Source organism: Myotis daubentonii, chromosome 1 (genome assembly GCF_963259705.1).
Source record: "Myotis daubentonii chromosome 1, mMyoDau2.1, whole genome shotgun sequence".
NCBI lineage: Eukaryota > Metazoa > Chordata > Mammalia > Chiroptera > Vespertilionidae > Myotis > Myotis daubentonii.
In genome coordinates, this window is record NC_081840.1 from 233,634,653 (window position 1) to 233,645,562 (window position 10,910).

A 10,910-nucleotide genomic window follows, 5' to 3' on the forward strand; every position below is an offset into this window, starting at 1 on the left:
AGGCGGGGACCCCGAGGGTTGTGGAGCTCTTCTGATGGGTGCGGGGGGCTGGGGAAGCAGCCCCCTGATGACGCTGGGCTGCCTCTTGGCCATCCTGGGCCTACTGTCAAGTGGGGTGAGCCCCGAGGCCCCCGGTGGCCGGTGAACAGGGGTGAGAACCGGACGATGCCTGAGTGAACAGGGGAGAGCAGATGCAATATCCCAGGCATGTCCTGCCTCTGTCCTCCAACCCGGTTGCTGCTTCTCCAAGGGGAACCAGGAGCCAGGAGCTGGAAGATGCATCTGCTCGCGCTCCCTGGAGGGTGCGGCTTTCCCAGAGCTGACGGCAGGTCCACACAGATCCCCCGAGGCCATGAGAGCACTGCCCTTCTCCAGCGCGGGCCGCACAGAAGCTGACCACGACACCTGTCCGCAGGCACAGGAGCCAGACAGGAAAGATGGGCCTGAAGGCAGAGCCAGGCCACTTTCTCACAAAGGTTTTTTTGAAAAATGTAGTTGCTTTCATAAAACACCGTGCTAATTCTGTGAGCGGGGGTAGGTTTGCCCGGTTATTTTTAAGTGAGTGAAGTAGCCTGGTGCCTCTCCATCGCCCATGCACAGGAGCTCTTTGGGTGTGAGGGTCCCGAGTCCACGTGTGAGCTGTGGGTCCTGCCGTCCCCACACGGTGCTCACAGCCACTTCCCTGGGCCCGTTACTGCTTTGAAATGCAGGTGGCCACACGGCTTGTTTTTGTTTCCATTCTGTTCTTATTGATTCTTTTTCTCTCCTTTTTTTGAACACGTGAAACATCCTAAAACCAGCATGCTTTCTGTTCACACGTAAGACCTCCCAGGGCTCGTAGGAGCGAGACCACCCTGCCCTCTCTTCCAGTTCCCAGGCCTGTGACTCGGTCCTGGAAACATTCTCCTGACAGTGAGCAGAGACAGACCAGAATCTGATGGCGGTGTCCTGCGTGCCAAGCACCCCTGACCTTTGTCCCTCGAGGGATGTGGGTCAGGGACGGGCGCCTCCTGTCCCGAGGGACCCGGCGGCCCTGAGGGAGGGCCCTGGGTGGGAGGTTCTCCTCCCTGAGCACGCCCCCCACCCCCTGTGGTTCTGATTCCCTGGAGGGGCGCCCGCCCAGCTCTGGGCGTTCTAAGCAAGCTGAGCCCTGAGGCCCTCTTGCAGCCTAGCTCCAGCACTCCCACCAGCACAGGCTGCGGCTGTGGCTGCGGTTGCGGCTGTGGCTATAACACGCTGGCTTTGGCACCACCTCCAGGGAGACACTGGGAAGGCCTGTTGGGAAAGCAGAGAGCAGCAGGGAGAGGAGAGGGCGGGGAGGCCGGGAGGGAGGGAAAGACAAAGAAAGGGGTGCGGCAACTGGCAGGCACCCGACCAGAGCAAGAGTGACCTCAGCGCTGGAGAAGCCTCTCAGCCTCAGAGCCAGGCGGCCAGGGCAGCTGTGGGGCACTGAGTCCCTTTCTCGTCTGCTCTCTGCCGGCCGCAGTGGGGGACCTGGGCCTCGCTGGCCAGCCGGGTGCCATCCTCAGCATAAACTGGAGCTCTGGGCTCTTGCTGGGACCATCCCAGGCCACAGCCTAGCTGCCTGCCTTCCTGCTGCTCCTGCTGGGTGAGTACTGCGTGTGGGCCTCCGACCCCAACCCCTAAGTCACCGGCCTCCTGGCTTCTCCCCATCCCCTTACAGAAACCTGCAGCACCCCAGAGGGAGGCCCGAGTTGGCCATGCAGTTCTGGGTATAGTGAGTCCAAAAGTTGACCCTCCAGGTCTGGGTTCCCTCGGACGGCAACCCCAGAAGTCGGTAACTGGGGATGCCACGCCTGGGCGCCAGGGCTCCAAACCTGTCGGGCACCCTAGGTTCCTAGACACACACCTGCAAATCCAGCTTCTCCTTCCAGAATAGGGGCCAGGCCAAGCCTGAGCCCGGAGGTGGAGCAGGGAGGGAACTGCTTAAGGCTGTCACCTAAGCCCCGTCCGGGCTGGCACGCAGCGGGTGTCTGGGGACCAGCTCTGCAGCCTTGTGGAGCTCTCCCCCCGCTTCTAGGTGATGGAAATCCGGACCCCTGCCGCCGCCCAGGGCAGGGCCCTCTGGGCTCTCCTACTGGCCACACTTGGCACCACAGCCGGCCAGCCACTGGGGGGAGACTCCGTGTGTACGGCCCGGCCCCTGGCCAAGTACAGCATCACCTTCACGGGCAAGTGGAGCCAGACAGCCTTTCCCAAGCAGTACCCGCTGTTCCGGCCGCCCGCGCAATGGTCATCCCTGCTGGGTGAGCACAGCCCTGCCCCTGCGCGTGGCCTGTCCACGCAGGGGGGATGGCACCTGGCAGCTGCACCACACCTCACAGTCCGGGGGCACTCTGACCCAATTCACCTCAGTGCCAGCTATGTTTGCTGGACGCCGACTGCATGCTGGCCAGTGATGGCCTGGGCTCTGGGGGCGGAGGGCAGAATGGCAGTCAGGGGCAGGCCACTGAACTGGTTCCCAACAGGGTCCCCGGGCAGCACGAGGCCACAGGGTGTCCCCATGGAACGGTGGGAAGGAGGGGTGCGCCCACGCGGGGCGGCTGCTCACGCAGCAACGGGCCCACAGGGGCAGCGCACAGCTCTGACTACAGCATGTGGCGGGAGAACCAGTACGCCAGCAATGGGCTGAGGGACTTCGCGGAGCGGGGTGAGGCCTGGGCCCTGATGAAGGAGATTGAGGCGGCCGGAGAGAAGCTCCAGAGCGTGCACGAGGTGTTCTCCGCACCCGCCGTGCCCAGCGGCATGGGGCACACCTCCTCGGAGTTCGAGGTCCACGCCAGGCACTCACTGGTAAGTGGCAGACGGTGGGAAGGAGGGCAGAGGCGTGGGCTGTGGTGGCCACCCTGCTGAGCACCTGCCCCCCCAGGTGTCCTTTGTGGTCCGAATTGTCCCCAGCCCCGACTGGTTTGTGGGCGTCGACAGTCTGGACCTGTGTGATGGGAACCGTTGGAGGGAGCAGGTCACCGTGGACCTTTACCCACATGACGCGGGGACAGACAGCGGCTTCACCTTCTCCTCCCCCAACTTCGCGACCATCCCGCAGGACACAGTGACCGAGGTGAGGGCGGGGGAGGCTGTGACAGCACTGGCCACTCGGGGCCGCTCCTGTTGCCCAGCTTTCTTTCTTGTTTGGACAGCACCCCTGTCGGTAGGGTCACGGGAGCAGGGGTGTGGTCCTGCCCAGGAGGGAGCTGGCTGCGCTACATGATGGGGGGTACGAGGTGGGGGCCCGGAGGAGGCCGGGCCTTCCTGGTCCCTTCCCTGGACCATGGGCCAGGTGCCCAGTGAGCTGCGAAGGCCCAGTTGGGGTGCTTCCACACTGCCCTGCTCCCACCCGGGCCGAGCACACAGCCGTGCTGACCGCCCTTCTCTCATCTCCCCAGATAACCTCCTCCTCTCCCAGCCACCCGGCAAACTCCTTCTACTACCCACGGCTGAAGGCCCTGCCCCCCATCGCCAGGGTGACCCTGGTGCGTCTCCGGCAGAGCCCCAGGGCCTTCGTGCCTCCCGCCGTAGAGCTGGGCGGCAGGGGCAACGAGATCGGGGACAGCCTCTCGGGTAAGCCCAGGCCCCACGCCCACTACCGCGTTCCCTGTCCTCCACAGCCGTGCTCCTGGGCCAGTGCTCAGGCCCGCAGGAGCCGCCATGCCCACCACTGGCGCATGGGGCAGAGAACCACTCAGAGAGTGTGTCCCACGGGCAGTGCTCAGCTCTCACGGCAACGGACAGCTGCCGACACCCAGCCCTGCACCAGCTCTGACCTCTCACCCTGAGAGTGACCCTGAAGGAGTGCCCCAAGAAGGACTGTCTGAAGTAGCAATAACACCACCTGACCCCCACCACTCTCCCGAGGCCAAGCCAGTCGCCCACATGTGACCCTACAAGGAGTGATGGTCCAGGGGCCGAGTGACGTCATCCACCCCCGCGGTGCTCCCCTGTAGCAGCCCCAACTTGCCATGGAGGTCACCCCATTCTAAGCCAGGCTCTTGGGTGTGAAGTGCCCACCACCAGGCTGGGCCAGGACCCCAGCAACACCAGGGGTCAGGAAGGGAGTCAAACCAGGGAGGGCACTGATGCTCAGACAGCCCAGGGGCCCGAGCTTAGGGCCCCATGAGCCTGCGTCTCTGAGCAACTTCAAACATGGGTTCGGCACCAGACCTCAGGGGTCCTGGTGGTTCACAGCATGTGGTACAAGATGATGGGGTTCTGGGGGTTCAGAGCACTCTGTGAGGATGACTAGAATTCTGGGAGACTTGGTAGTTGGTTGATTCAAGCTCTGAGCTAAAGATCAAACTGGCCTAACATGGGTAAGTGCAGCCGGAAGGAGGTGTGAGGGGGCCCAGCCCCGTGGGAGGTGGGCCACTGGCCTGTCACGGCAGACGGGAAGGGCCTCACTAAGTGGACCCCTCTGTGCCCTCCACGGCAAACGTGGAGGTGGCACTGCCCACTGGAGCGGGAAACCCGTCAGGCCCTGGGTGAGTGTGGGGCCGTGCTCCCGCGTGGTCAGCTCTGACGCGGGTCAGTGACTGGGTTCACAGCAGTGGGTGGAGCCTCAGCGTGGGGCTCCCTGAAGCACAGGTCACAGCCGGGTCCCCTCCCCCAGGAATGGGACATGGCTGAGTCCCCGGGCTCCCGTCCCACGGCTGCCTGTGGAGAGGAGCAAAGCACCGCTCGCAGCGTAGAAGCACTGAGTCCAGTCGTGTCAGTGTTTCTCAGGAGGGTGGGCGGCATTCTCTTCGGCGGACTCTGAACCACACTGCGAAGGCGTTTCCCCTCCACCCGCCCGCAGTCTGGAGCGGGTCTCACGGGTGAACACACCCCGGTGCCCTTCTGCCACCCACTCCTCCTCCACGCGGCTCACGGGTCTCTCCTGTGCTTGGTTCAGCTCCAGAAACGCCGCTGGACTGCGAGGTCTCCCTCTGGTCCTCCTGGGGGCTGTGCGAAGGTCTGTGCGGGAAGCTGGGAGCCAAGACCAGGACTCGCTATGTCCGTGTGCAGCCTGCCAACCACGGGGCGCCCTGCCCCGAGCTTGCAGAGGAGGCGGAGTGCGTCCCTGACAACTGTGTGTGAGCCCTGAGCCGTGGCTGGCGGGCCCAGTCGCTTGGTTGGGACCACACAGCGAGCAGGCCGAGCGCAGCTTCATCACCTCTGAGCCGCACTGCTGACCGACCACTCTGCACAGACGTGCCCGCGGGCCAGAGGGGACGTCAGGACCAGGCGTCTCCTTTCCGCAAGTTCTCCCTCGTGGCCCCCACACCCTAAGGCCATGGTCCTCCGTGCAGAGGACGTGTGCACAATGCCTGGCCGGGTGCCCTGCAGGACAGCCACCCACCCCAGGCCCAGGGGCCGAGCCTCACGTGCTGGCTGTGAAATACCTCGGTCCTGGTGCCCAGGCGGCCGCTGGCACAGGAGCCCTGAACTCATGCCTGCTCCTCAGAGCAAGGCTGCCCTGGGCACTGGCTGCTCCTGGCATCCCAGCAGTGATGCTAGGGGAGATGAATAAAGGGGGGCAGGCTGGGACACTGCACCTGGCATTGTCACATGACTGATCTGTGCACTTGAATAAAGACAATCTGTTTCCTGACATTGGTGGCCATGGTCTGGCAGGCACTGGACGAGGGCAGACAAGGGCCACCCACCTGCCCCCCGAGTAGGGTCTCCCCCAGACTTCCCTGAAGAGCACAGAGCAAGCGTCAGAATATGTAAACATGGTGTCAGGCGCCCTGCACATCTGCAGTCCCCTCCCCAGGCCACTGAGCGCCAGGGCCCCACCTCACTGCTTACCTGCCCTGGCCCTTGTCTGAGGTTGGGGGTTCAAAACCTTGTGCTACCAGCAAGGATCCCTCAGGGACTCCCCAGTGAGCGGAGTGGAGGCTGGGCTGGGCCCTCAGCGGACGGCAGGAGACGGAGTCACTTTCAGACCATTATTCCTCCCGCTTGGATTCCTGCAGGTCCCTCTCCCTCACCCATCCTGCAGCTACGGGCCTGGAGAGGGCTCCTCCCGCCCTACACAGGCTCCCCCTCCACGCCTTCAAGGACCCAGGGGCCATATTGCTAGCCTCTCAGGAACAGGGGGTTCAGCTCCCCCTTGACACAGCAAGTCCCTTTGGTCGCCAGGCCCCTGCCCCATCCCCCCACTGGCCGGAAGATACCCCTTCCCCTCGCTGACAGCCTTCCTCCATCCTCTGCAAACATTCCCCTCCTCGGCCCCATTCCTCTCTCCAGATCAGACTCAGATCCCCAAAGGCCACGCTGACCCTCGGCCTGGGGAGGAAGGAGTGAAAGCAGCTGCCTGTGACCGTTTGCTAAAGGAGGGAGTGAAGGCCCAGCGAGGGCCTTAAACGCGTCACGCCTGGAAGTGCTGCTAAACAGACTGGCACCGGCCCTGCGAGGAGGCACTTTTCTGCAGCATGTTCTGGGCATGTAATCTTGGGGCTCCCCTCAGAGATGCTTCATGACAGCGCTCCCCAGGGAGGGGTACCAGGCAAGCTCCTCAGGGAGCCCAGGAGGAGCCGAGCCCTGTGTGCACAGCCCTGCCCTCCAGCGAGACGGACACCCCCGCCCCTAGGAGCTGGCTTTGCAGGCTCCCAGCGAATGGCTGTGGGGTGAAGGACATACACGTGGTGACAGCCACACAGCACTGCTTGGGCACATGGCAGACACAGCAAATTCTTGCTGCATGAGCAGGGACTCCACTCTCTTCATCTGTTTTGCAGGAGTCCTGACACTGAGCACATAAGATACCAGACAAAATGAGACACCCTTTTAACAAAAGATAATGCCCTGATGAAGTGGTAGAAGGTACGGAATTCCTCCAAGGCCAAAACAGCAAGCAGCCACTGGGTAAGTGGTATGCGCAGGAGCCAGACCCCACCCTGGATGCCCTGCTGGCCTGGGATGTCCAAGGCTCTCATCTCACGGCACGCCCACCCCCCCTCCACCTCCCCCCCCCCCCCCAGTGTGGGAGAGAGCAAACAGCTGGCCCTACAAGGGCATGGCCTCTCTTACACTTGGCTTTGCAGAGAAGAAAAAAATTGTCCCTGAAAATTCCTGAATGTCAGCCCATGCTTACACAGGCATGAGATCTGAACACCCCTCATTAAAAGTTTTGCTTGGGGAAAAAAAAACAAGTTTTGCTTGAAAATTCCTGGGCTGGTGACGCCCTGAGGCACCCGGAAGACATGAGCATAAGTCCTCCCTGGAGACCCTCCTGTGGATTCAGGACTCACAGAACCCCACTGTAACATGAACTCACAATCAAAGTGCACCGACACACAAGGAAGTCAGCAGTGCCCCCCTAAATCAGAGGAAACAGCCCACTACAGAGTCAGACCCGCAATGCCCAGGTGCTGGGATCGTCATGGGGAGTACGTGACTGAGCAGATGACTGTGATGCAGCCGGAGGGCAAACTTAAGAGAGTTCCATAGAAACAAGCACAGAGCCTGACCTGAACACACGGCTGCACACGCCAGTCCCATGACAGAGGCCGGCAGGCAGTCTCCCAGGACCAGGTGCTACACATGGGGCGTGTACAGTCCCATAAGGACACCACACGGTGGGGGGCAGATACAGCCGTACAGACCCGTCGACACCCATGTCGCCTTCCCCTCCTTCCTGGGCAGGGGGAGAAGTGACAGTGTTATTTGGGGCCAGAACATTTACTGCTCACGTCAGATGCTCCAGACCCCAAAGTGTATGACAACATGGAGGCGCCTTCGCAGATGCCACCTGGAGCCAACACCCTCAGGACGCCCACCCTGGAGAGTGCCTAGAGCCTGCAGCCAACTAGACAGAACCTTTGTTGTGCTGAGGCGGAGATTTGGGAGACAGACGATGGAAGTAAACAGTAAAGGAATCTTGCGTTATACAGTGCTCAGCTCTGGAGAAGAGGGGATGGAATACTTGCTGGTGGTGACGACGGTGCTGGTGCTGGTGCTGGTCCTGGTCCTGGTGGATAGTAGTGATGATGATGGTGGTGATGACAGTGATGATGATGGTGGTGGTGGGGATGACAGTGACAGTGGTGGTGGTGATGACAGTGGTAGTGATGATGGTGGTGATGATGATGGTGACAGTGGTGATGATGGTGGTGGTGGTGATGACAGTGGTAGTGATGATGGTGGTGATGATGGTGGTGGTGGGGATGACAGTGATGGTGGTGGTGGTGATGACAGTGGTAGTGATGATGGTGGTGATGATGATGGTGACAGTGGTGATGATGTTGGTGGTAGGGATGACAGTGACGGTGGTGGTGGTGATGACAGTGGTAGTGATGATGGTGGTGGTGTCAACTCTATTCATAACATTCAGTACAGGAAGGTTTTGGCCGCCTGGGTCAGCCCGGGGAGAGTGAGGGAATGAGTGAGGACAGGCTCACTCCGAGGCTCCTGTGGGTTCTGTGGTGCTGCCACATACTGGATAGCTGAAGGGCACTGGGCCAAACGTGGCTGTCCCAGCATCCACTCAGATACCCGCAGGTCTCTTGCACAGGCTGGGAATGCCTACCCTGTGCTTCAAGGGGCTGCAAGCGCGCCCAGCAGGGGCGGGACCCAGAGCTGTCACGTTGAGGAGGTAGAAGTGAGGAGGAGGTAGCAGTGCAAATATGGAGGAGGGTAGGATCATGGCAATGGTCCACCATGCTCAGCAACACCAAGAGCGTGACCAGGGGCAGGGCTGAGCAGTTGGTGGCACTGGGGGGTAAGAAGGTAGGGGTAGGACAGTGAGAAGGGATGGGATGGTTGTCCTGGCAGAGATGGTGGACTGAACACTCATATCTAACCCCACTTCTGTCCAAACTCCACTAAGACTATAGAAAAGGATGTTCAGATGGCATAACCCAGAAGGCTGCCTTGGGCACTGGGTCTGCGCAGGCGCTCTGAAGGGACACCCCTCCCCCCCACTCCCTCCCCCCAGCCAGACCCTAAACCCAGGTGGAAACACCATCTGAGACACTGACATTCCATAAGAGGTAGGGGAGAGCTCTCACTTCCTCTCACTTTCACAAATAAGCAAACAAAAACATTGAATTGGGCCTGGAGCAGAGGAGCTGGGGTCAGGCCAAACTATGTGAGCAGCTGGAAGGGCAGGTCACCTGGGGGCTGCTGCTGAGCACGGGCCAGAGCAGAGTCCAGAAGACAGCCTGGCGCTCTCCTGCTGAACGGGCCCTCCGAGACAGCAGTGTCCCTCAATACCAGGGAAGAGAAGATGCATTCTCTCTGGAGGAAGCTTTCCCAACTCCCAGGGGGGCTCAGGCCTCCCACCAATCACAATCAAGCCATGAGTGTCACCCAAAAGTCACCAGTTAAACCAAAAAACAAGTCACTATAATTGATTGAAAGTAAACAGAAAAAACCCCCAATAGATTCTGAGAGCCAAGGTAATGAAATTATCAGAACTAGAACACAGAACAGCTACGACAAAAATGACCAATCAACAAGGGATGATTAGAAACGAACAGCTAGCTACATTCGGAAAGAAAAGACTGTGTGGACCGCCAGGCCTCAGTCAGTAGGTTAAAGAGCCGAACCAGGCTCGGCTGGAGGAGGAGCTGGGGAACTGGAAGGCGTTGCTGGGGCCATTCCCCAGAATACAGCACAGAGGAGGCTGAGAGGCAGGAAACCTCCAGAAGATGTGGGAGAGGGAATGAGAAGTGTTAACTGCGTCAAGCCCGACACTGAGATATACGAGGGATAACGGAGAAAGCTCAAATAAAAAGGCACCTTTAGAGCCAGAAAGCATAACACATCCCAGACAGGACAGATGAAAGCCGCCACGCCTGTGCACGACATGAAACTACCCAGCCCCAACAAAAGAGACGACCTTCAAAGGCCCAGAGGGGGGCAGATCACCCACGAAGGCACATCTGTGGGAGCGACAGCCATTTTCCACAGCAGCCACGGAGTCAGAAGGCAGCCAGCACTGCCTTCCGCGTGTGAGAAACTGTCCACCGGAGTCGTGAGTGCAACCCCAGCTTTCAGGGAGGAAGCCTTACACACTTTCAGATGAAGAAAAGCTGAGTTTACCCCCAGGCGGCTGCCGGGGAAGGCGCTCCTTGAGCAGGAGCTTCAGCACCAACGCACCCGCTCCGCCCCTGGAAAAGCTCAACACAGAGACAGCCCCGGGGACAAACGCCCGTTACCCAGTGTCTTATTTACATCAAAGGAACCCAGGACCGGGGCCGATGGGGGAGCAGGAGGCGCAGGTCCACCGGGACCACCGCCAGCATCTGTCTGATGCAACTGTCCTGGAGCGCTGGAGTCTGTGGACGGCCAGCAACTCCCAGGGGAAGACTTGGACGGTAAACTGTGGTGAATTTTGCTCAACCTCAGCTCTTAGCACAGTAGCAGCTACGCGTCCCCCACTCCAGCCAGGGTCAGGCGGCTGCGTACCTGCTCCTGGAGCAGCCTACGTGCAGCCTGCGGGAGCCCAGGTGGGCACACAGGGTCTTGTCTCCCAGGGATCTGTGAGCTGCCTGGTGACTGGTGCTTCTGATCACAGCCATGCAGACAGGGGTGGAGGGGGTGGGGGGTACCATGGTTACAAGCCCTGCCCTCTCCAGGGGAAGTCGCTTGCAGGAGATTTAAACAGCTGGCACCCTTTTCTCTCGCCTCCCCCTTAATTTTTCACTTTTTCCCCTTTCAGAGCCAAACACTGAGGAGAAGGTATTTAAAAACAACTGCGCATACAGGGAACACTAGAAAGTGCCTGGGCGTCCCAGGAGAGACCTGAGGAGACCTTAGGGTTATTCCTCAGGTGACCGTGACAGAGACAGCCTACAACACTGACACAACAGTAACACAACAGCACACCCTGGGAGGGGGAGGAGGTGCTTTCCAGCATCACCACGATATTGAACCCAAACAGCCAGTGTCCAACAAAGTATCAG

The 10,910-nt window shown here is 60.3% G+C and overlaps 1 protein-coding gene across 1 annotated transcript; it reads left to right on the top strand.

Annotated features, from left to right (window-relative positions):
* Positions 1 to 1,329: 1,329 nt before the first annotated feature.
* SPON2 (spondin 2) lies at positions 1,330 to 5,608 on the top strand. Its single transcript, XM_059677843.1, has 6 exons — positions 1,330 to 1,609; positions 2,042 to 2,267; positions 2,591 to 2,814; positions 2,891 to 3,082; positions 3,408 to 3,582; positions 4,910 to 5,608. Exons 2-6 carry the CDS (start codon positions 2,045 to 2,047, stop codon positions 5,092 to 5,094), a joined length of 999 nt encoding a protein of 332 aa, XP_059533826.1. The 5' UTR covers positions 1,330 to 1,609; positions 2,042 to 2,044; the 3' UTR covers positions 5,095 to 5,608.
* The last annotated feature ends 5,302 nt before the right edge of the window (positions 5,609 to 10,910 follow it).

Bases quoted from the DNA above. Each gene is read 5' to 3' on its own strand.
- SPON2 (XM_059677843.1), top strand. From the start codon at position 2,045: ATGGAAATCCGGACCCCTGCCGCCGCCCAGGGCAGGGCCCTCTGGGCT. The intron at 2,268-2,590 runs GTGAGCACAGCC...ACGGGCCCACAG, and splicing joins GCAATGGTCATCCCTGCTGG to GGGCAGCGCACAGCTCTGAC. The intron at 3,583-4,909 runs GTAAGCCCAGGC...TGCTTGGTTCAG, and splicing joins GATCGGGGACAGCCTCTCGG to CTCCAGAAACGCCGCTGGAC.